This window comes from Emydura macquarii, unplaced genomic scaffold (genome assembly GCF_026122565.2).
Source record: "Emydura macquarii macquarii isolate MOO-44397 ecotype Brisbane River unplaced genomic scaffold, CSIRO-AGI_Emac_v2 contig_480, whole genome shotgun sequence".
NCBI classification, from domain to species: domain Eukaryota; kingdom Metazoa; phylum Chordata; order Testudines; family Chelidae; genus Emydura; species Emydura macquarii.
In genome coordinates this window covers 13,152,682-13,178,807 of record NW_027130617.1, presented here as the reverse complement: position 1 = coordinate 13,178,807, position 26,126 = coordinate 13,152,682, and the positions used below count along the sequence as shown (strand labels likewise).

At 39.6% G+C, this 26,126-nt stretch overlaps 2 protein-coding genes across 2 annotated transcripts in view; both read right to left on the bottom strand.

The window, feature by feature from the left end:
• Nucleotides 1–13,858, bottom strand: part of ZNHIT6 (zinc finger HIT-type containing 6) — a 57,932-nt gene extending 44,074 nt beyond the window's left edge. Inside the window, exons 1-6 of the mRNA XM_067538537.1 lie at nt 13,687–13,858; nt 12,811–12,876; nt 12,623–12,729; nt 12,450–12,535; nt 9,523–9,626; nt 175–243 (exon numbers count right to left, since the gene is read on the bottom strand). Of these exons, the coding sequence (XP_067394638.1) occupies nt 175–243; nt 9,523–9,626; nt 12,450–12,535; nt 12,623–12,729; nt 12,811–12,876; nt 13,687–13,778 (524 nt within the window). The 5' untranslated portion in view covers nt 13,779–13,858. The remainder of the gene's footprint in view (nt 1–174; nt 244–9,522; nt 9,627–12,449; nt 12,536–12,622; nt 12,730–12,810; nt 12,877–13,686) is intronic.
• A 3,007-nt stretch (nt 13,859–16,865) lies between these two features.
• Nucleotides 16,866–26,126, bottom strand: part of COL24A1 (collagen type XXIV alpha 1 chain) — a 200,445-nt gene continuing 191,184 nt past the window's right edge. Inside the window, exons 58-60 of the mRNA XM_067538541.1 lie at nt 21,794–21,903; nt 19,995–20,210; nt 16,866–18,352 (exon numbers count right to left, since the gene is read on the bottom strand). Of these exons, the coding sequence (XP_067394642.1) occupies nt 18,206–18,352; nt 19,995–20,210; nt 21,794–21,903 (473 nt within the window). The 3' untranslated portion in view covers nt 16,866–18,205. The remainder of the gene's footprint in view (nt 18,353–19,994; nt 20,211–21,793; nt 21,904–26,126) is intronic.

The following is a 26,126-nucleotide window of genomic DNA, read 5'->3' as shown; positions in this document are numbered from 1 at the left end:
AAAACTAGTATTTTCAAAAAGTGATTTAATCTGAAGTGTCCCCTTTGTAACAACAATCCTCCCCCAAACCCTTTGAATCTTAGGGAAGGCTAAGAAACTATCAAAATAACATTATAGAACTAGTTTGCTATAATTAAGTTTAACTATAGATATGTTTTTCACAAGCTCAACTACCTTTTTATTGTGTATTCAGCACAACTGTGAGGAAATATTAGCTTCAAGTGCCAGTAGAACCTTTGCTCCCTAAAAAGAAAGAAGAAACACAAACTATCATAACTCAGAGGTATTATTTGTATCATGGTAGGGGCCTAGAGACCTCAACCAAGATAGGGTGCTGTAAATAGTAAGAGACAGTCCCAGCCCCAAAGAGGTTACCATCTACAAAAACACAGGGTGGGAGAAAACTAGCACTATTCCCATATTAATACATGGCAAACTGAGGCACCAAGAGATTAAGCAATTTACAGGAAGATCTGAAAGGAAGTCTATGGTAAATCCAGGAATTGAAGCAAGATCTCCTGAGTTCCTGTCTAGTTCCTTAATCAGATGCTTCTCCCCTCTCTCTCCTGTCAACACACTTAATTATAAAGAAATTTTTACTAGGTGTTTGGAAGCAGAAACTATCTACTATAGCATGGTTCAAAGTGGTTCCAAAGTACGACATTTTTTATGGAAGGAAGTTAGGCCTTTCCGATAGAGCCCTGGGCTGGGACTCAGGAGACCTGGGCTCTATTCTTGGTTCTGCCACTAGCCTGCTAGGTGACCTTGGGCAAGTCTCTTCATCCCTCTGTGCCACAGTTCCCTCATCTGTAAAATGGGGATACTGATATTGACCATCTTTGTAAAGTCTTCTGAGATCTACTGATGAAGAGTGCTACATAAGAACTAGGTGGTGGTATTATGCAGCTGCTCCTAGCTTAGAATTTTACATACAGCACATATAGTTAAGGTGAGGATAAAATGAAACAGTATTTATAAAGTTCCAGGATTCAGAAACAAATTCAGGAACTGTTGACAGTACTTTTTTCTGCTATACAAGACATAGGACTCCTAATAACACCCTGAAAACCATCAGCACAGAGTTTACACGGGTTTATATAATTATGACTTAAAATAATGTGTTGCTCTTTTAGCAAAGTTAGTTTGTATATCAGACAGATGAAACACTATCCAGCTGGGTCCACCTGGCTACAGAGATATGTTCATGCATCCAGTAGCAAAATAGTAGATAATAAATTGGTTGCTAAGTACAATTAACTATGTTATTGCTTTTAGATGAGAGATTTACAAAGTTTATTCACTGAAATAAACAATTATTCTTAACTTAGTTATTTCTAAGGGAAGTCAATACAGTATTTCACATTACTTATATAGCACAGAAAGAGGCTTAGATGCTTTTCTAAGAGGAGGGAAAACAAGGTCCCTACTCCCTAGCTACAAAAATCTTAGAATCTTAGCAGATTATGTATAGATGAAGGTTAGGGTACAACATGCAGCAGGTGACTGAGTGGAGTTATGCAGAATGTCTTGTGAATTCTCTATTTCCATCGTCTTCCTCCAAACTATTTGTTAAAGTTTGTAAAAGGGGAGGATTAAGATTTAGAGGCTTCATTAAGTACAGGTGTTTTAAAGAGAGACTGAGTCACAGCAGACCAGCTCAGGGAGACAATGGAGGATGCAGAGACAAGAATTGGAGGGGGACACAAAAGGGGTGGTTAGTTATGTGACTTCTGTACTCAGATGTTGGTAAAGTTGACAGTACATGCCCTGTCTCCACATTTTAAGACATGCTATATGGTGTAATGGTATGGTATTTATTACTACAAGTTCCAAACTTGAACATTAATTTAAAAATAAGTATGAAAGCAGATTCATATCTTGAATGTTAGAATTTTTCATAAGGCAGATGTAACAAAAACTTTGTAGTACCTATTGATCTGGCAAACTCAGAGCAACATCCATGTCACTGAAAAATTGTAGAGCAAACTGCAATGCTAATGAGGAAGGGCTTCAACTCAACTGACTACTGACAAGCTCACAATCCCCATCTCACTTATATTTTAAGACTTAGCACTTGAACAGAACAGGCCAATTATCAAGGGATCCATCCCCTGTCGTCCAATCCCTGCATCTGACACTTACATGGCATGTACGTGTGAAAAGCATTATTCCAATATTTAATTAAAAATTGGTGGGGGGTGTTGTCAACTGGAAGGCAGGCTGCATGAATCACTACTGATATGAACACTTGATAAGATGCACACTTATGTAGTTATAGTATTCAGAAGAGATATTTCATTTCATGCTCTGTAGACAGGGCCTAAGAATGAGGCCTGACTTTCTTTTCCTTGCGGTTTGAGCAAAATGGTCTCAGAATTCAAATAATCTTTCTCCAGTACCTGTTTGTAGAGTGAAAGGAAGAGGCAGCACCTGCCCATTCCAGGAATGAGCAGACTGCTCTTGGCAAAGTGCACATTGCAACATGTGTATGTTGTAAAACACACACCCTAAGCTAGGGACTACCTCTCCATCACCTCTACAGAGAGGGGTTGCATGTACCTAGAACTACCTGGGTACTTTTCAGGTCATCTACCAGTCCAACAATCACATCCAGCTCTCCATACAGAAGGAGGATTCCTTCCTCCCATCCTTTTTGGGCCAGCGCAATAAAAGTTAGGGAAAGGCTGGGGATCTTCCTTTCCCAAAGGTCACAGGACAGCTGTGAGATGGTAAAGGAGCCATTTCTATGGAATGAACAGAGGGCTCTCTCTTCTCCAGAAAGCAGAGAAGGTTCATAAGGACTTGTAGCAATCTAGTGCTCAAGATTACAATTTCTACTGACATACACCAGTACTTCTGTCACACATCACAGCCTGATCTCAGATGCAGGTCTAGTTCTCCAGGGACTCTGAGGCATAATCATTTAATCAATACAGCTACAGAATCAGCTTATAGTGAGCCTTTTTAACTCCAACCCCCTCAACTACTCTATAGATTCATTCTCATGAATGACTATTAATAAAGGAAGTCTGAACTCTAAAGTTAATTGATTCTCTGCCAAAAATTTACACTTTTTGGGAAAAAAAGAAGTGTTAATTTTCAGGGTGTTGTTACTCAAAACTGGCTTATGTGATTTGCTTCACTAAAAAAAGAATTTCCTCATCTGAAAGTAATCATAAGAATTTTCATTAAAGCAAACTGATAAAATCAGAAGTGAATCAAAAACAAAGCTTAGAACTGGGGGAGTCTTTCAGCATTAACTATAAAATAAAAGTCATGATAAATTGCAACTTTTTTCAGAGCAAGTTTCCATAACTAGAACAAATTTCTTGTAGCCTGTTGATAACTTCACGGTTACCAGAGTCGTCATACTTGCTCTCTGCTGACCTGCTGCCATTCAACTGATTTAACAGGATTCAGAGGAGAAACACCCTCCCTCTATTCTGTTTTGGTAATTGTTAATAAACAGAGAATAAGGATATTACTGTGCAAGACTCTTCACTGGTAAAAGGCCCCGCAAGCCTGAAGAAAAATACGCCTGGTGCCCTACGAATTGAGAATTGGTTTAATGGTTACATTTACCAAGGCTAAGTCTATCTCTCTGTATCCCTGAAAACCACCTATTCTTAGACACCACCCTCCCCCCCTGCATTCGTTACAGTATCTTAGTTCCTTTAATTAAAGTAGCCTCAACCAGATAAATGTGAGGAGACTTGAGAGAATCTGTAAATACAGTTTGTCTAACACTATTAAATATGATAAGATTAATTTCATTTTCAAGGCTGGTTGAACAGCACACTAAAAACACCAAACTAAAATTATTGAATTAAAAAGAACCATCACATCCTGACTTTAAGTCACTGACTTCTTGCACATTCAGTCCATCTTAAGAATCAGGAACAGTCCTACACCGCATCAGAAGTCAAACATGCAGTTTGAGCTGCTACTTACTACCTAAGAGAGTATGCTTTAAGCATTCAGCTCTTAATTAATTCTCAACGTACTTTTGTGAAATATATCATGTATAAAGTTTTTCATATGACTGTTCATTTAGCTTTTATATGAACTCAGTCCTAGAAGCTACCCTGGATTAATACAAGAATCAGCTTGCTTTATTAGAAATTGTATTAACCATCCTAATTTGCTAACAGGAAACTCCTAACTTTAATCAACACAAAAATCCAAACAATTTACATTGGAATCTGCTTAGAGTGAACTCAGATACAGAAAACACCATTTATTTATAAGGAAATAGACAAAGTCCCTAATCGTTTAATGCACTGTAATGTACCAACTGCAAATCTGACTACAGCGAATGACACTTAAAGTGAAACCCAGTGAAACAGAATGACTCATTGGGGATTTTAGTCTATTTAATAACAGATGCTATATGAAGTTATTGGAAAGAATATGTGGAAATACCTTAAATCAGGGCATCTGCATGTTCACAAATACAATAGCATCTGCTACACACACGTTATACTGCGTCAACAAAAAGGAGAAGGTGGAGGGGGAAGAAATGGGGAAGTTTAATGAAGTACCAGTTATCCTTTAACCCTGATTTGCCACTTTAGTGGCCTCCTCACCCACAATGCTGCAGTTTAATTCAAGTATAAAGGGATTAAATGTTTACTCCCTTTGATAATATTACCTTAGTCTGCTTTAGGCAACACAGATCCAGTCCAATCAAGTGACTGGATTCTCTTGTGAAACTCAAAATCCCCTCAATAAAAATAAATTATAATAGTTTGAAGCTTTCATGAAGAATACTGTTACTAGTGCCACCATGGCTGCAGTGCTAACAACATTAAACAGCAGAGGGGACCTACACTTGGTTGAAGCCAAGCTAATTCCCAGCTGAGATTTGATGGACAAAGTTGAGTTATTTCTATTTAAAACTGAAGTATTTCCCAATTGTAGTAAATTGTAAAGCAAGACTATCCCCAAGAAACTGATTGAAGTGCATTTCCTTTGTAACACATATGGTCTTCTACTAGGAGACATCAGAACAGCAGGAGATCTTACTAACCACATGTGCTGCAATATTCAAGCATGCTGGGTTTGAATTAATGGTTCTGTGGAAACCAAAAACACTGCCAAGGTTGGTGGGCCCAAAATTTAACCTTCTTTAAAAATTCTTTGAAAATGTTTTGTCCTTTCTTTTTATTCTTTGAGGAAACAAAAACATCCATTAGCTTCCCTGCATGAGAGCTAGCACATTTAGGTTCCCATCACACTTCCAGGCTAGACAACCTGTCAAGTCCTGAACTGGGTTGTAGCTTTCTTCATGTTTGTATGTCATTCCTCCATTTTCATGAGGCTATCAAATTACTGAAATGCACAGAAATCATCCTCTCTGATCATTAGTGAGCAGCATTCATGTAATGCTACCCTGCCTTCTTCATGCTGGTATGCAGAGAAGGAGAGTCACATTGTGATGAGTCGCAGACAGTAAGCAAAAAATGAAATTGTACTTCTAGATTGAGACTTAATAGCCCTGATAGCATATGTTTAACTCAAAATACCTTTGCATTTCTGAGAGTATTCTAAATCCTAGCATTGAGATATGGCTTCTGTTCATGGTTTTGACACAATTAAGAAGCGAAGAGATTTTTTTATGTACTTACATTTCCACAGAAGTATGCCTCAGATTAGTATAATCTTTTTAGAGGCCTTAGACAGTAAGAGTTAAAAAACTTAGTTTCCTAAATATGAATGACAGTAGTTTCTTGTCATAATTTCCAGTAAATATTTTATCTACATTGAATGTCCATGTCTGTCTCTCTCATTTCAAAGGCCAAAATGCAGTTTAATTGGTTCAAAATTGATTTTTTTTTGACACAGCAAATGAGGGGCAGAAAGGAGTCTTACAAAGTAAGATGGGGTAGATTGCACCCTCAGCAAGTTTGCGGATGACACTAAGCTGGGGGGAGTGGTAGATACCCTGGGAAGTAGGAATAGGATACAGAGTGACCTAAACAAACTGGAGGATTGGGCCAAAAGAAATCTAATGAGGTTCAACAAAGAAAAGTGCAGAGTCCTCCACTTAGGAAGGAAGAATCCCATGCACAGCTATAGACTGGGGACCAACGAGCTAGGCAGCAGCTCTGCAGAAAAGGACCTGGGGGTAACAGTGGATAAGAAGCTGGATATGAGTCAGCAGTGTGCCCTGGTTGTCAAGAAGGCTAATACCATATTGGGCTGCATTAGGAGGGGCATTGCCAGCACGTCACGGGAAATGATTATTCCCCTCTATTCGGCATTGGTGAGGCCGCATTTAGAATATTGTGTCCAGTTTTGGGCCCCCCACTACAAAAAGGATGTGGACAAGTTGGAGAGAGTACAGCGGAGGGCAACCAAAATGATTAGGGGGCTGGAGCACAGGACTTAAGAGGAGATCTGAGGGAACTGGGCTTGTTTAGTCTGCAAAAGAGAAGAATGAGGGGGGATTTGATAGCGGCCTTTAACTACCTGAAAGGGGGTTCCAGGGAGGATGGGGCTAGGCTGTTCTCGGTGGTGGCAGATGACAGAACAAGGAGCAACGGTCTCAAGTTGCAGGGCGGGAGGTCTAGGTTGGACATTAGGAAAACGTTTTTCACTAGGTGGGTGGTGAAGCACTGGAATGGGCTACCTAGAGAGGTGGTGGAATCTCCATCTTTAGAGGTTTTTAAGCTGAGGCTTGACAAAGCCCTGGCTGGGATGATATAGCTGAAGTTAGTCCTGCTTTGAGCAGCGGGTTGGACTAGATGACCTCCTGAGGTCCCTTCCAACTCTAATATTCTATGATTCTAAAGTAATTTCCAATATCCTAAGCATCACCTATTTAATACGATCACCAAACTCTAAGATTACGGCTCCATTTTATAAATTTTTTGTATGAAATCAAAGATGAGAGTTTGCATATATTCTATTTTAACTTTCTGTGAACAGTTGTCAATGAGAACATGCATTTCTTGCATACGTAAAAATAAAGAGGATGCTCTATGAGCCTTTACATTACTGAAATAATTCGGATGTCCAATTTTGACAGATACTGCAGATTTCAATGTTTACCACTGATTTGCAAAGAAATCTGGACCATAGGTGGCTTCCAGTAACATAACTTGTTTTTTCACAGCATCTCTTGGACACAACTTTCTTCATCAGAAGGCAGCCCAAATATTTCGTCACCAAGTTTGATTAAATCCTATTTTCTAGTCATAGTATATTAGCAGTTTTAAAGATAAAAACGAAAGGAACATATCAACCTAAGAGGAAAGGCAGGCTACTCAGCCTCGATAAGTGAGGACACCTGTTCCAATATAGCTAGGACAGGCATTTTGCGATATCTGCAACACTTATTTTTTCCAGTGGAGGCAAAGTTGCACCTTATCCTGTAAAACTTGTATTTAGTACCTCCCTCTCATACCCATCCACAAAATATTTCATTCTCTCAGCCTGCAAAAATATTTGCAGAAAACCAGTGGCACCTTTCCTAAAGAATGAATGATGTTACTGTGCTACTTGACATCAGAAAATGTGTGTGAAAGACTAACTTTTCAAAACAAAAATTGTTTTCCACCATGACAAAGAAAGTCATTGTCTTATTCCATTCTGGCAGCTCCTGAAATAGTTCCATGCTTAACTATTTATCTACAAGTAATACATCAACCTTGCTAGATCTTAAAATGGGCCCCTGTTCAATAAAGGTAAATATAAATGTATAAATAGAGACATGTAATTGAATGCGGAGAAATTCATTCCCAGCGCTCAGCTGCTTGTTTCCATATGTTAAAGTACTTTTCTAAGCAGAAGAGTTTGAAAGCCAAACTGCATAATAGTAACAAATATTTGCCTGTGTGGAGCTGTCTTGTGTACAGGACTTGCTAGTGAGAACATTTTTGTGGCTGGGCCTCCCACAACTCTTAGCCATTGATGCAGAAATCTGCACTATTTGGGGGCTGCCTTGTGTTCTGCTCTGAGGAAGCCAGGAATCCTCATCAATGTAAGAATTCATGAGAAATTTTAATGGGGAAAACCTCATGTTTCTTTTCCTTTAACCCTTCTGTGGATTTTCCCTGCCAGTCAGACCCTGTATTTTAAAGTATGTAACACAGAAAGCTAATATTTCAGAAACCCTTATGCATTATGTTCTGCTAAAAATGTTTCTCCACCAATGAGAAAAACTGCTTTTGTTTCAAAACAGAAGGAATTATGTTAATATTTTTTATTTATTTATTTTTGCAAACTTACTTGCTAAACCACTACAAGAGGGACACCTAGTGGCTTAGTCACTAAAATATTGTCAAATTCTCATATATTCATTGTTATTGGATCATAAACTGTAAAAAGCATTAGCTGCATAGAAAAAACATCCAGAAACAGAACTTGTCACCAAAACCAATGATACGCAAGAGGGGGGAGGAAAAAAAAGCCCAAAGAGAAGACATCAAAGCTCACCCCAAATGGCTATTATCTGACATTCTCAAAGTGTTTACTGTTCCCCCCCGCCTCCCCAACAGCACAATCAAATATTTAAATTTCAATGAGCCCTCATATTAACTTTGGATCTGTCCGTTCGTTCACACAGAAACACTCTTCACCAAGTTAATGCATTTCTATATTGTGATGCAGTACTATACAAGATATATAAACTTTATTTATATTGGCAAGTGCTTGCTTCATGAATAACCCAGCCTTAAATCCACATCTTTCCCATCCAGGAGGGAGAGAGATTTTCAGCAACAGTCTTTTTCACCTTAAAGAGATGCATCCCCCCTCCCAATCAAAGAAAAAAAAATCAAGAGTACCTTTGATCAGCAAGTACTTTGGTAATCCCAATTAATGGAAGAATGGCATATATGGAACTCTCCATTATAACATTCCACTGTGGTAAGTAGATAACTTTCAGAACAAAGCATCAACTGCCAAGTTGCTAGAATCCATAGGGACTAAAAGTTACAAGTCCATAGCAAGGAAATGTGAATTTAAAACCATTTTTGGTAAAAGCATTAAAAAAATCCTGTTTGCCCCCATCATAGATATGCATGCACGTAAAAGCCCAAATTAATTTATGAAGGAAGAATCTCTTACTATCTTAGTGAATATCATTGGTCAGTAAAGACATTTAATTGACTGGTGCCAGCAATGGACAGTATGATGCCACGTTGCTGAGTTCAGTGCTTGTATTTCCAATTATGTCAGTCAGTGACTACTTTATGATAGTAGGAAACATCAGCCCAAGCAAAACAGAAGAATCCCAACTGAAGTTTGGGGCATAATAAATCTTCACCAAAGAAGCAGAATTATTGAGTGAGCTGAGTATGAGAGAGCTGTAGAAGAATTTACTACATATTTCTAATCTGAATAGTTTTCCAAAGATGTTTCTTGAATATTGTTCACTGTCTAATGTGATTCTGTCATGAAAAATGCCACAACACTTTGAAATCTTACACAAGAGCTCTTCACCAGCTATTCTTCCAGTAATATTTAAATGAAAGTTTTGCCCAACGGTCCCTAACCCCATTCTCATTAGAAACTTACTTCTTATTGAAGGTGGTTGAATTCTCTCTCCTTCTTGTAAATCCAATGGGTAAAGTTTTCAATTGGATATTGTGCTTTCGAGCTCGGTTTTTCAAATAATTTATCTAACAAAATAAAAGCCAAAGTATATTCAAACATAGGAACATTTATTACTTGTATCTTGCAAGTCTGAAAATTAAGGCCAAAAGAATCATCCTGGAACCAGGCATTTTGGAGGAAGCACAGTTGTAAACTTTTTCTTTATTTTTTTTCCTACAAACTTCTCAATTAAATATATATTTTCAAGGGTTACAAAGCTTATTCTTAAACATTTCCAGATTAAGTTTTTCCATGGTGAGTGCAAAGAGCCCCAACAAGCCATAAAACATATGTTATAAGTAGAACTCAAACAGTACTAGGGGATTGGAACCCAACACAGCTGCAGAATTAGTAATTGACCTCTTACGATTTTTTAAATCCACCTTTTTGCGCACAAATCAAGTACATGGCCTTATCAGTGAGGTACAGAGGAGGAATTTCCCCCAAACCCACTCTACTACTGCAGTTACTACACAAACACACTCTTTCCCTTACATTAAGGCTGAATAGTTTTAGTGTGTCCACACAGTCATGAATCAAGTGGCCCTATTGCACTGTGTGGTGCAGAAAAAAACCCAATGCACAAGGATAATAATATTGATTTGGTATGGCTGAAGCGCCATTAAATCAGTTTTCTGTAATGGTAAAGTCTGCTAAAACAACACTTAATTATGCTCCAAGGCACTATCAACTTCCATCAGAAATCCCACAACATTAACTGCCTCCCCCAGAACATCATCTTTGCCACCATGGATGTCACCTCGCTCTACGTCAACATCCCTCACCATGACAGCATTGCTGCCTGCCTCAAATATCTACAAGAGAACATACAACGCTTGAAAATTCACCTTATATACATTACAAAATTCATCCATTTCATCCTCACCCACAGCTTCGCATTCCACAACAGACGCTTTATACTAAGATGGCTCCCCAAATATGCCAACCTCTTCATAGGCCACATTGAGGAAGAATTTCTGGAAAAATGCAGCACAAAACCAAAATACCAGTATACATGAGATAAATCAATGATATTTTGATCCTCTGGATAGAAGACCTAAACTCCTCCATAGATTTCCACCATAACTTCAACCACCACCACCAATCTATTAAACTCTGTGTGGAACACTCTCACATTAGCATCAGCTTCCTGGACCCATGATTAGTTTTGACAATGAAACCATACAAATGACTGTATATGTGAAACCCTCACATCACCACACTTACCTCCACAGATCCAGTAACCACCCCAAACACAACAAAAAATCTGGTACCTTCAACCAGGTACTCAGATACCACCTCCAAAGAGCAAGTCCAGGATACACACCTTAAGTGACTTAAAACTGCCTTCACTAAACAAGGAAACTCCATCAGAGAAATAGATTGCATCACAGAAAGGACCACCCAAATACCCCAGGAGAACCTACTTCGATATGTAAAAAAAACCCTTCACTGACCACATGCCCCTAGTTATCACCTACCACTCCACACTGAAGCCCAAATGGGGTATCGTCAAGTAATTGCAACCAATATTTCATGGGCACCACATACTGAAATAAATTTTTCCTAACCCCTCTCCCACCTCCCTCTTCTGACCTCCAAACAACTCTCCAACTTTGCCAAGCTCATAATCAGAAGCAAGCTCCTCACAGATCAGGACACCAACTCAAAGTAACACCAGACCCTGCCCGAACAGATGCAGAATATGCTGACATATCTCCACTGCTACAATGATCAATACCCCCCTCAACATACCTTTTAAGATCCATGGATCCTGTACATGCCTATCACAACATGTGGGGTACCTCACCCAGGGCATCAAATGCCCCACCAACTATGTGGGTGAAACCAAACAATCACTACACTTTCGAATTAACTCACACAGAAAAAAATCACAAGACAAAAACTACATATCACCTGTGGACGAACACATTTCACAAAATACTGACATATCTGACCTCTCAGTGCTTGTCCTCAACGGGAATCTGCACGACACCTTCAAAAGGTGAGCCTGGGAACTCTCCTAGACACTAAAAACCATGGACTCAATAGACACGCTAGCTTTTTGGTTCATTACAACAATTTAAAACATAGACCACTGCCTGCTAAATCCTTAATTGCCCACTTCATTTTAAGGAGTCTCCCACAATATGTTTTAACCCCTTATGCTTAATTTGTCCCAACTTGTGTTTAGTTCAGACACACTGGTTTCCTTCCCCAGAATGGAAGAACTCTGCGAAGCTCAAAACCTTGTAACTTCCAGTAACATGTTTTCCTAATATATTACCTCACCCACCTGGTCTCTCTCATATCCTGGGACCAACACTGCAAACTTAACTATGCTGTACTTTAAAAATTTGAATGTCATTAACAAAACAAACATAAGCAAAAACAAACATAAGAATTAGAATAAACATCTACACTTGAAACTATTATTCCTGAAAAGGAAATCTGTTTAAGAAAGCGCCAATGATTGCTTATGTTGAAGAGATAAGTTTGCAAAACAGATTTTGACAATACCAATCACTATTCCTCTATTCCCATTCAGTAAATGGTGCTATTCTCTCTCTGAGTGAGTTAAAGTTATTATACTTAAAAACCATTTGAGGCTGTAACATAAGACTGAAATAATGTAGTTTCCCATTGTAATTCCTCACTTGTAGAGCTCTGATCCTGAACTTTAGGGGCACTCAGAGCTCAGGGTTTGGTTCAGTACATTCTAGCAGAAGGACCAGCTACAAATTATGGATCTGGACCCTCAATTTAGAGGTCAGGGGATGTTCTAATCTGGGATTTTGAAGAAGCCCATTTCTACTTTAAACTGACCAAACTGGTAACCTGAAACTTACAAATTTATTGGTTGTTGGTCTATGCAAGGAGACATCTCGAGCAGCACCGTCAGTCATTCTTCCTACGTCTTCCAGAAAACGATAATCTGAACATACAAAGAACAAGAAGAAAAGTATAAGGTTGGTTTCAAAAAGAAGGTAGGGTGAAGTTTACATAGTAGAGAAATTCTTACCACTTAGGAGATTCAACTCGCTAAACTCATTAATGGAAACAAATGCTGCTTTATCTCTGATTCCATTACAACTCAGTGCAGTTTTGTGCTTCTTCACACACGCCAAACTGAAAGTACAGAGAAACATGAGCATCCTGTCTTCGGCATACAAGAAATGAATCAAGAGACATAATTCAGATTGTATTTACCTGCATGAATATTTCATACAACGTGGACACCTATACTTTGCTTCCTCTCCACTACAGGTTTCACACCTGAAGGGAAAAAAAGGCATTTCATTTTCATTAAAATAGTTTGACAAGCACAGATGTGTTTTTGCTTAAACGCCAGGTTTTCTTTAACTTTAACTGAGTTCATAATTTTGAGAAACAGCCACCTGAAACTTGAAAGCTCAACAAAGTGAGCAGTTTCCAAATATTTTCACAGAGTGAACCACAAATCAATATGGGGGGAGATTATCTAAGCAACAACGGGAAGTGAAGCACCATGGCCCAGCTCCTCAAAGATACTGAGGTGCTTAACCCCCGTTCAAATCAAGGGGAGCTAGGTGCCTAAATACCTTTGATTTGCTACCAAGAGTCAACGGGAGGGGGGCACCTCACTCCCCTCTGCAGAAGACACGCACGGAGCGGAGGGGGGGTCACTCTTATTGCCTGTGACCTCCATTAGCCCCGCCTCCTGACCTGAGGAGAGGACTCGGAGGCGGGGCCAACCAGGGAGGGATCGGGACCGGAGGTACGAGCGAGGCACAGTGTCAGGCTGCCGCAGCAGCGCTCACGCTCTCCGGCTGCGCTCGCCCGCGAGCGGGGGCTCAGGGCCGTAGGACCCGGGTCATTGCCATGGTGACAACCAGCCGCGGCCCCCCGGCCCACCAGGAAGCACTGGGGAGAGGGCGCCGGGCAGTCCTGCCCCGCCGGCATCCCCGGCCCGGGGCGCCAGGCTGCCACAGGGCGAACCAAGCGGTAGGGCCGGGGCTGCCCCTCGGCCCCGGAAAGGGGGTAGCGGAGCGGCCCTGGGAAGGGATCCGCTGAGTGCGCAGAGCCGAGGCCCCAGGCGGCTCCTACCTCTGCAGAGACATCTTCCGCTTGCCGCGGACCGGGCCCGGGCTCCCCGCCTCAGAGCCGGGGCTCCCCGCCTGCTCCGCCCCCCCTTCCATCCGACGAGTCCCTTCCCTAATCCCTCGCGCGCACACGCGCTCTCCACTGAGCGTCTAGTCTGAGCCGCACGGACCACGTGGTGGGGAGGGCGGAGCCTGGGCCGTGTCGGACGCGCGCGGTAGGAGGCCGCCCTCTAACGGCTGGTTGGGAGAGCGCAGCTGTCCTAACGGAGACCTAGAAACTCCGCCCTGCGGGGTGACTCTGTCCCCGCCCCGCCCCCATCCTGCTCCCGCGGGGCGGTGCGCGGTGTCCCGAGTGACGCACGTCGCGCGCAACCGCCCCCCCCCCCATGTCCACACAATGGCCTTGCCTGATCTCGTGCAACACCTGCACGCGCTGGATGGGCCCACGAGGCTGTACCGGGAGGTTAATAACTCACCTCCGTGGGAAATATTCCCGCATTGTAGGGGAAAGCCCCCCGATGGGACAGGTTGTGCCCTGAAGTTTCAGGCAGCCCCAAGCCTGGAGCTCAGCGCACTTGCATAGGACATGGCAGGGTCGAACTCGCGCTGCAGAGAGGCTACAGCAGTTAATGTCACTGATGGGCTTGTGCTTTCCTCTGGGCGGGGAACATCCCTGGCCTACGGGGGGCAGAATGGGGGTGAAATTGCTTTAGGTTTTTAACTATAGCCGTGAGATTTTTGTTTTGTATTACAAATCTGGTCCCTGGGTGTGGGCTGTGCTGTTCTGTTGCACTAATCTAAGCGCTGCTGGATAGTTGTGGCAAATTCTCTGACCTAATTAAGAGCTATGACTTTTCTGCCTGGATTTTGGTATTTAGAGAAAATGGTCCAAATTCTGCACTTGAAGTAAACCCAGAGTCATTCCACTGATTTTAGTGCTGCTACTCCAGGTGTACAATGATTTAACTGAGAGCCGCATCAAGCTCAGTGGTTCCAGGATAGCAAATGTTACAATTCCTTTGCTGGGCAATGAAGGGGTCACCTGTTCCAGTGTCATGAGTGAGTGCTACATGGCAAAGGTGGCCACCTATACCTTAGAATGATCATATGATAAATAGCATACTTACTTTTCTTGATCTGGAATTGAATTCCTAACCACAGATTGGTGCACCCCTCCATTTTTATGGGCAGAGGGGAGGAAACCCATCTTGCTTTATGGCACTCTCCCGCTGAACCTAGGAATACCGTTTATATTGATAAGGCTTTACAGGCTTGTAGGCAGCAGGATGGATCCATGAAATAATACTATCCAGAGCATGTTTTCCTCAGGTTTCCTGCCACTTTGACTAGTATTATCTCCATGTGGAGTGGGGCTCTTTGTGCAACTTCAGTGGTAGAGCCAATGAGAGCGGGCTGTACTCTCAAGATACTAAAGTAGATTGACAGTGATTGTGTAAAAATTTCTAAGTGGAGATCTGTAAAGGTTGGGTTTCCATTTGTGACAGATCCCCTCCCTAAGCAGTTATGCTGGTTTCTTCCTCTTGTTGATGAGGCAGCATGCACCCCTCACCAAGATACTTGCTGTATTTTTTTTCTGCTCCCATGTTCTTCTCTTCAGGAGGTGATGTTTGGTTATAGGATAGGATTATTTAAACTTTTTCGGTCTGATTCTTTTGTTCCCTGCCTTTGCAGAGATGTAGCTAAGGACAGAATCTGAGGACAATAGGGTTATATATGCTTAACTGAAGGCAGCTATTGGCTTACAGAATCTCTATTACTAGAAGTGACACACAAGTCAGAAACTACCCAGCTTGACTTTGAAAATTCAGGCTGCAGTGGAGCAGAGTCTGCAACATCAAAGATCTGTTTGGGTTTGCACAGGTGACAGAGAAATGCTCTTCTTATTTGTAAATGAACAAATGTGATACAAAAATCAGCTTGAACTCCACAATGCCATTTTTACACCATTTTCCACATTTTTGCACTTTAAATGTTTACCTTTTCCCATATTCTCTTTGTTATATTAGGTTACAGATGTTAGAGACAGAATAGACCTATTAGGTCAGCCACTCATTCCTGACTCAATCAAGAGAGGCAATACTTTATATAACATGATAGCTGTTCATGAGGGGAATAGAAGGAGTCTACCTCATGCTCTGCTGGGAAGTTGTTTAGCAAAGCTTAAAACAAAGTAGAGATTCTGTCTGGCTTTTTGTACTGTTACAAATGTATTGAAGACGTTTTTGGCACAAGACATGCTATTTCTTAATGAAAACTTCAAACTACTACACATTCCTTTATTTTAATGGTGTTTAGGGAGGAGGGGTTTAGGGAGGAGCATCGAGTTACCTGGCTGGACTGATCCCGTGTTGCCTAAAGCAATTGGAAGTATTATCATGAAAAGTAGTAGAGATTTAACCTTATCTGAACCGAATTGTGTAGGATGGGCCACTAAAGTGACTCATTAAGGTGCTGATTGGTACTTCATTAAACCTTTCCCACTCTCTCCCCCTTCCTATTGTATTGATTCAGCATAACCATTTTAAAGAGGCAGCTATAAGATTTGGAAATGCATATATATGCTCATCTAAAGAATACATATATTTACTTTAAAATAACTTCTTACCATTTAAAGGTGTGTTTCACTGTCTTTATGGATAGAAGCATTATAAAAAGCATTAAACATTAAAAAATTAAGTGAAAATGAGAATAAGGTGACAAAAGGATAAAAAAGCCACAACATGTTATAAAAGATCTTACAAAAACAAATGGATGTAACGTGATCTCAATGGAAAGTCAAACTAAGGGCTGGTTCACACTGACCGCGCGATTTGGCGGCAGTCGACGGAAGTTACGCAAACTACGCAGAGTCTGAATCATCTCTTCTTTTCTCTTTTTCCCTTAATTTATCCTTCTATATCTTAATTTCCTTCTTTAGATCACTCAAAGAATATGCACACTTTAAAGAAATCCATAACTTCAGCCCCAGGTTTAGAATTGGAGATTCTGCACATTTGTCTTGTATAAGGAAATGTTTTGTGTCATTTGTGCAATATCCTGTAACACCACAAATATGCATGTGTTTCCTTTGACAATAAAATTATATTTACCACATAAGAGACTCTGTACAGCCTTTTCATGGTTGCTGAAAATGAACAATACAAGGAAAGGGAACCAAAATAATATTTTGAAACACATTTTATTACAAATGGGTAAGCGTGACTTACTGTGGATAGAGATTATTTAAATTAATTGCTGTTTGAACACTCTCCCTCCCCCCAAATACAATGAGGTATAATCTTGCTCTATATTATGAACGAACACTGCTTTGACAACAGATATAGGCAAGTAGTTTGCAAAACCTTTTCGATTAAATGTTTTGTCTTAATGGTAAAAGTGTTTTTTGTTCAACAATTGAGGGTCAAATAGTTTTAGACTCAATAAAATAAAATTGTGAAACAGTGTCTAGTAATGCTGCAAACAAATGGAATTTCTAAATTGCTGAAATAATTATGATTATAATTTAGCAGCCATTCAAAACATATGCTGTATTAAAATTTTCAACAAGTTACAAAATATATACACAGTACATCATTTTAGATGCTACTGGGTGTTTAAAATAGTTAACTGCAGTCCAGAAACTAAACCCCAAAACTACTGTATATAGCTCTTCTACAACAATCTTTACAATGGCTAACAGTTAGCTGTTCTACCTATAAGCACCATATATGATGTGCTGTCTGGTATACCACTTCCACAACAATAAAGAAAAACATTTTAATCAAGAATTTCACATAAATAATGTTTTTACTTGTAATGAAGTATGTGACCAAACAATTTAAGATAAGTACTTTAACAACAGAAACATATCTTGATGTAACCAGTACATACAGTCTGCAAGAGAAAAAGGGAATCAAATAATCTCTACTAAAGCCACAAGCACCTTGTGTTATGAAGAGCACCAGAAATACAAACAGGAAACACGTAAGAGGTAGTGTACCATCATTTAAGATGTATGTGTCCAAAAGGACTATAATACAACTTAGTGTTTAAGAAAAGACAACTTACTGTACTGTGGCATAATTCACTTGCATACACAAGCTATTGCACATTTGGGAGCATTAGCCAGTATTGCTCCTTAGTACTGTATGTCTCCAGCTTTCCTTGGGATAACTTGTACAGTGCTGTTAAATAGGTTATTAAGAATAGTAGAGGTCCTGAAGAATTTCATGTTTCGATATATAGTTCTCAGTTCCAGGGAAATATACAAGAAAGCACCAACCAATATTTAAAAAAATTAAATACTTTAGCAATAGTCTTTTTTTTTTTAAATGCCATTTCTCCTTCTTAGGAGGAAGTCTTTTTCTTCCTGAGATTCTTTAAGATATAACCAACAATTTGCTTTAAAATTCATCCACAGTTTCATAGTGATTTAATCGTTAATTCATTTTTGTTTTAAAAAGATGCTTATTCTGTGCAACAGTTCCATGGCGATGTGAGAAAACAGAGTTGGGTCAGGAGGCTTAGAGAAAGCACACTGAACCACTTTCTATGTAGTGCTGTTGTCCTGGTTTGAGATGAGGAAATGTATGCACTTGGACAACCGGAAGGTCAGTAGTGTCCTGAGTGTGAAAAAAGAACTCTGTCTTATGCCAGCTGCCATCTTGGATCTGCAGTTCATGGAATCAGAGAGAGTATTAAATGCATATCAACTAAGAGCTTCAAAACACAGAGAGAATCCAGAACTCAAGGATCCAGAGAAATAAATGAGCATATGTAGAGATCTATTTTCTTGTCAATGCATGCAGGATTTGTGATTTCCCCAAAGGCCATCTCCCCATTCATTGAAGGAAGAACATCTGTCAAAATTTTAACGTGCTATAAAGCTTGATGAGGACTTGAACTATAAGACTAACTCACATCTATACCACATAGGCTTCTGCATGGATTTAATATGCATTCTTAAGGATTATCAGCTACATTTTTGTCAAACTTTTTTTGGCTATTTTAATTTTTAGAAAATCTCAAAAACTGTTACCTTATAATTATTATAAAATAACAGTACAACACTGTCTGGGGATGTTGAAGTCTTGATGTTTGCAGTCAGTCCTTTCTTGCCCAACCAGTCAAAGCAGCAGATACAGTGGAGACCGTTGAAAAGTGAAATCCCTGCAGGGAGGGATATGTGAGATTCTGCAGGAAATCTGTACAATACATAGTTTCCTGCAGAGAGAGAGAGAGATCTCACAGAATCTCACAGAAAAACTACACTTTTCAATAGCCATCACTGTACGTTTTATCTTCTTCAGGAACAAAAACCCAAATCTGACATACTTTCATAAATATAGGGCCAGATTCTCCACTGTTTTGCACCTTTTGCAGTAATTTATAGCAGTGCAAAGTGCTACAAGTGTAAATGGGTTGAAAATTCAGATTTGGTAACATTTTATACCCACTTAATAGTTTCCAGTTTGAAAAGCACCTGTCATCATGCCATCTGTCTTGCACACAGATCTCCCAGTGAATTTAATCAGATTTCCACCCCTAGAATAGTGACAGGATAAGGCTAAGTCCTTTGTTTTCTTTAGCACAGAAGTATAGAATTGGATATTTTTGGCTCGCTGTAATAAAAATGGAAATGATCACTACGAGAGCCAGTGATGAAGATGTGTGTGAATGGAGATGATCTAATAATCATTTATTATTTAATTTTTATTAGATTTTCCAAGTTAAAAAAGTATATTATTTTAGCCAGTGAAGTTTCAGTCCATCATCAATTTATTACATAACTAGACAATTGCCCTGTAACGAGTGAAGTTAATGACATTCAGTCATCAAAAGATTAACTTCTAGCTTATATGAACTTGCCCTCTTCCTGCAGTTTGGTTTTATTCAGGTAACACCATCAGAACATATATGTTAGCCTAAGCTTTCACCCATACCTGCCTGTTCCAGAGTTCCCTGAAGAACCTCCATGTATCTACCCCAAGTTCCCTCTCAACAGGAGGTCATGTCACCTCTCATGTCCTGGTAGAATTAACAAGCAGGGTGCATAGAGTCTGATGCTAAGAGCAAAAGCAGATTCCCTGCACAACTGCAATTGCTGTTAGCATTTGGATATACCATGAATTTAATATCAAATGGAGAGACATGCTAAATAATATGAGATGTGTGCTTCATGTTATGAAAATCTAAATGACTTATAATGCTAGGAGGAAAAAACCACTCAAAGCTTATATTTATTTGTATTAATCTAATAATATCTAAACACTAACTCCACTGTAGGTTTAATTAACACCAAAATGTATTTACCGTGCATTCATCTGTAAGCACCTTTGGTTCAAGTAGTGTATTTGCTTCAAACTTTTGACCATTCCAGCCCTTGAAGCTAACAGATTTTTTCTGAGCACCTGTCTCATTTGTTCCCCACACTGGTGTGTTCAGACAGTGAATGGTGATGATATGGGTTGCTTCTGAGCTCAGTAAATGAAGAAAGTTCATCTGCACTTTTCCAACTCCAAACTCCAACTAGTTGTAAAAAATGCATTGTTAGACATAACAGTTGTATCATGGTCAATGGCCACAGCAACAAGAAAGATTTTGGCAATATAAATGTGGCACTTATAGGTGATATTAACTGTATCAATTAATTTGGTTGACAAATGAAAATGAATGTGTATTCCTGCTTTCTTCAGGAGACTTGTCAGGTATAGGTAAGAGTGGAATCCCATAATCATAATGAATGCGCACAACTGTATACAAGTCTATACAATAAATACACTTATATAACTTACATTTTCAAAGCTCATAAAAATTAATTAGTTTTCAGTACACCTCTGGAATATAGGTAGGTAGATACCCTTATTTTGCAGATAGAGACAAAGAACGGTTAAGTGATTCAAAGAAAGATATGCACAGAAAGACAGTGATAGAGTTTGGATCAAAGTTCAGAAATTCTTTTCTCCCAGTCTTATTTTTAGTCCATTAGATTGCTCTGCCTCTCAACACTTAGATTTTATTAATAACCTGAGATATTGCAAGAGAGAGAGAGAGAGAGAGAGGCATATTGAGATACATATGAAAATAGAATTTTTCTTGCATTATTCATAATACATATTTGCATGAATAAGTATTTATAGAGGGCCAACATACAAGAGACCTCTATGCACAGATCTCACCCCTCCCAATTAGAAGGGTGTGTCAGTTGCCTATGCTGCACCGTCCTCCAGGACTTGTGAAGGACTCTGCCCAGGATTGGAACCTGCATAGAGGAGCAAGTGCAGGGACTAGGCGGTTAGTAGGTGGTCCATGCTGGGTGAGGACTAAGCCTTGAAAATATAACACATTTCTGTGGAAATCTCCGTAGTGGGGGAATGTCCTGGAAGAGGGATACTGGCGACAGTAGTGGCTAGGGGAAGCCCTTGGTGGTGTGGATCCAGTGGAACTCTGCCGCTTGACAGAGAGAGTAGGATGTTCTGGAGACACAGTTGGCATAAAGGCACAGGTGCTCCACATAGACAGCATCCGAGGGGGTATCAATGCGGTATAGGGCAGAATCATAGTTTATTCTGTTGGAATAGGAAGCCCCCATCTGAATAACAATGTGAGAGAAATCCAGTGAGGGGAAGCACCTGGCTTTTTCCTCCCATGGGCAGTCTTTCTGGCCAGAAGCACCACAGATGTGGTACAGTGCAATTCACTTAAAGAATATAGTTAAAACTCCAGAGAAAAGTTTAGATATAAATAGATGTTAGCATTCATTTAGTGAAATGAAAGGAAAACCAGTTTGTAACTGAATACTTTGGTTAAATGTTCCAGAGCAGTGACTCTTATGTCAATTCACATTTTAGTGACCACTACAGCGTGCAGTACAGAGATGGGGCATTTTAAATATTATAGACCGATTAAAGAGATGCACATAAAGGTCATCACATAGACACATATAAGAAAAGAAGCAGATAATCAAATGAAACAGAGGAACACGGATCTAATTTATGGTAAAATAAAACTGATTAGCACTGAGAAATCTGCCAGTATACGTTGAGTAAATTAGTGTTCACTTATTCAGAATTAAAGCACAGAAATATATCCTAATGAGAAGCAATGCATACCTTTGTCACAGATACAGGTGATAAACATGTCTGGCCACCAGCAGTAAAGTTGCAGAAAACCTCAATAGCATCAGAAGGACATCCAATATTTGGGTCAATCCAGTATTTTCCTATCAATTTATAATCCCAGTTAGAAAGAGGAAAATGATATAATTGCTGTTAAACAATTTTCTGAATAAAATGTCCATATTTTTGGCAAATGTTAGAATTATTATTACTGCAGCACAGTCTCCTGTGGCATCACTAAAGACCATAACAGATTAACCTCACTGGAGTTACTCTGGGTTTATGCCCAGTGTAGGTGATCTGAATTTGACTCATTAAAATTTGACATTAAGCCAAAGCAAAACAAACAAACAAAAGTCCACAGAGTCTCTACATTACTATCTTGTCATCAATAACCATTCAAGTCCACAAAGCTTCCACATTGCTGTCATGTTATCAATAACTATTCTGTCATTTACCTTTTCTCTGGCTTTTGTACCAGTTTGGGATTTTCAACTGTATCCTTTTTTTTCTGATACTAAATACTGAGTGTGAACAGGTGACATTCCCACTCTGCTCCCAACAAAATCTACACATGCTATATGTATGGTCCAATTTACTCCTCATCCTGGGGTTTGGCTTTGATTATTCAAATATATCAGAATATAAACTTCAGCCTGACTTTTCATCCCAAATCTGGCTGTTGCTCAGGGCTCTTGAAGGTCTTGTCTTCCCTGTTCCTGCTCTGAGTTCCCTCTGACCAAAGGTTCATTGCCAGCTCTCAGATCTTGGTGGAGTTAATGAGTAGTACCTGCCACCATGAATCAATACAAGTTACTCCACAGCTTTATGCAGGGCTCTCCCAGCATGGTCAGCAGAAAAGCCCTGCATTCTTATGCTGGATCATAGATCCTGCCATAGTTACTATGACATCATCGTTGCCTCTGAGCAATGAATGTACAGCACAGTTAATCTGTATTTGTGACCTGGTCTCAGTTTAATCCTTTTTCCCTTGATGATTTAAGTTTGTGTCAATGTGTTTTCTATCTAGAGGGATACGACTGAGATTTTGCATACATGGCAGACACTGTAAATAATCGCAAAGTAAAATACAGTTAAAAAATGTACTAAAAGGCCTGTGCTCACGAAGAAAGGAAAAAATTAAGCTTTGGAATTACAATAACGATACCTTAAATTTTCCATTTAAATTAACAGTTACACACTTAGAACTGGTACACTCTTATCCACTCTAGATTCTGGAGCACATTTCCCTGATAGAATTAATTGTTCATTCTATAAATAATACTGACTATTTAGCAGTTAGGAGATGTAAATTAAGCTCTTAACACTGAATTCTCTTCTCCACATACAGTAGCTAGTGATTTGTTTTAAAATTAATTCTGAGAGGAAATCCTTTTTCTATAGTAAGTGTAACTGACTCCAATCAATTTCTGTACCATGAACATGAATTTCTACATGTGCCAGACCAGAAAATAGCAAATTGTTTGTTTACACAAAGGTCCTGGAGTGCACAAAATGCTTTTATTTTATCTAGCTTCATTTTACTTTTGGGGATAAGATCACAGGTGACCGTCTCCATAATATGTGGGTATAATGTGCTTAAAGATGTTGGTTAGTGTTTGTTTGCATACTTGCGATAGAAGGGCAATTATTCATTTGTTATGCTGGTGCAACTCCCACTGAAGTCAGTGAGAGAAGAAACAGTGCAAGTGCACTAGCAAGAACTGAAAAGGCAAGAAGAGATGACACCTGGGTTCCATACCTGAGAGAATAGTTCTGGCTTCACATGGATCCTGATGGACTCATGGAGCTCGGAGTCAGACCCATAGAGGGCCTGGTCTGGGGGCAAACCCCCATGATGGAACAGCTCTGTTAAGGGAACCTCATTGAGTTTTCCTCTCCCTTAGCCCTTTGTATCTTTTACTGCACAAGGGATGATCCTATCCAAGGTTTTTGCCATGCTGCTATAACACAGGCAATGAGATTTTAATCCTCAACTGGCATTTGGCTACTCCCTTAGGCTCCTTGGAAGGGTCTTGTTTTACATGAGTTTTCTAAACATGTTGATTCATGATTTAAAAATCATTACAGTATGGGAAAACCAAAGTATACATTTATACTGAACATGAATACAACACTTTTGCTATATAGAGGGAAACCCTACCACCGGGGTAACTGGAACAATTTGTATAGTAGGGGTGCTGAGAGCCATTGAACCAAACTGTAAACTCTGTATGTGATAGAAACCACTTCAAGCCGGGGGTAGCAGCACCCCACACTCCTAGTTCTAGCACCTATGCCCTACCACTGCAGGGAAAGAAGTACAGCTCCATTGCAGGGCAAGGGGTGGAAGGTTAGGTGCCCTCTGTCTGCACATCCTACACCTTGATGCACAGGGAGGTGGCAGTTGTTTTTCCCTTCCCTCATGTGCAAAGGGATGTAAGAGCTATTGTCTGCAGTAGAAGTCTCTGAGTTGTTCCATTGCTGCTCCCCAACTTGCAGAAGGGGGATACCCTCCTTCTTAGTCCCTGCAGATATCCACAGTGTACAGCCTGGTTACTCAGGGCCAAGACTTGGCCCACAGAAAATAAAGAGTCTACATGTAGGAAGAATATGCTCTCATGATTGGCTAATAACAGTCAGGTAATGAGTTAAGTTGCCTTTCACAAAGACTGACTCTGGACAATTTTAACCAGTTAGATGCCATATACATATAGTTTAGCTTATTAAAGGGCACAACAATAATTCCCCTTAAAATTTACATAAGGTTACATATGCAACCCCATTACCTCTAACTTCATTTCCCTTTGCACATTTGTTTTATTTTAATAACTGTTACCTGCAAGAAATAGAATGCTAATGGAAAGATTTACAAATATTTATAATGAACACATTCAGAAGGTGCAGTATGTGACAGTACTTCTACTGACGTCACATTCAATGACTATCCAAGATTTATTGATTAATGGTTGCCTCAAATATGGGATCATACTCAGTTGTCAGCATATCTGATTATATACATTTTTTTCTTGTAAAAATATAGGCCCTTATCCACACAAAGCTCACTGCAGGATCAGGGCCTTCAGCACCTGAGAAATTATTTCTGTAACAAGATAGATTTAAAAGATGTGAAAATATTACTAAATATTAGGAAAAAACATTTCAGATTTTCAGCATGTTTTTATTTACTATATAGCTGAAGCACTTTAACGTTAAAAATAAAAATATCATGATATATGTATCTGTATAATATGGCCAGCTTTCATCATATTTGAACATAGTACAGGACATTCCGAAGCACTGTCTAGAAGGCTGTTATTTACTCTATTCTTATGCTATGTAATGACTGGGCTCAGTCCTTTCTTTCCCCTTTGAAGTCACAATTGGCGTCAGTGGGAGCAGGATCAAATCCATACTGTCTGGAAACTGTGATAATTACAGAACTCAGATTCTGCACATTGAGTCAGATGATGCCATAAAAATTGGCTTAGATTCTGCAAATACTTGCATACATGAGGAACTTCATGTTTGTGAGTATTCAATGGATCTATTCATGTGTATAAAGTTACTCAAACATGTAAGAGCTTCCAGGAGAGGGGACTTCAGTCAGTCGTGTCAGTATGCCCAGTTTCATCAAGCTGCAGTCTGAGGGTGTTGGCATGAGTAGTGAACACTAAATATGCTAATATCAGAAGATACACTTTACAGATACAATACATTCACATCAATTTAGTGCAAAACACACAAAGATTTGTGTCAGTTTGAGCAGTGATGGCCATGAACACTTCTGTAGAAGTATTAGCAATTTTGAATATGGTGTTAGGAGCCAGAGCAAATATATTGAATACCTAAATGTTAATTACCTCCAAAATTTATTTTTGAATAGTAAATCTATATCCAGCTGTAAACAGGTGCATATGAAGATATCATGATAGGTGCTGCAGAAATACATATGGTAGCTAAATTAAGGCAGGGCTTTTTAAAGGGGCAAAAAGGTACTAGATGCACAACTTCCAAAGAGTTTCAATGGGAGTTGGGAGCCAAACTCTCTTAGGCATCTTTGAAATTTCCAATCTAAATATTGTGTGTAGCAAGGCTTTAAAATTACACTGTTTTTCTTGAGTTTTGGGGAAATACGTCACACCGAGTAATCCCAGTCATATCACTTTTCATGAGGTTCTTTGATATGAGGGACACACAAGATACATAACTTCTCAGGGTACATCTACGCCAGAGCTGGAAGATCTGATTTCCATCTTGAGCAGACATACCCACACTACCTCTGATTAAGCTAACGTGATAAAAATAGAAGTGTAATCATGGAGGT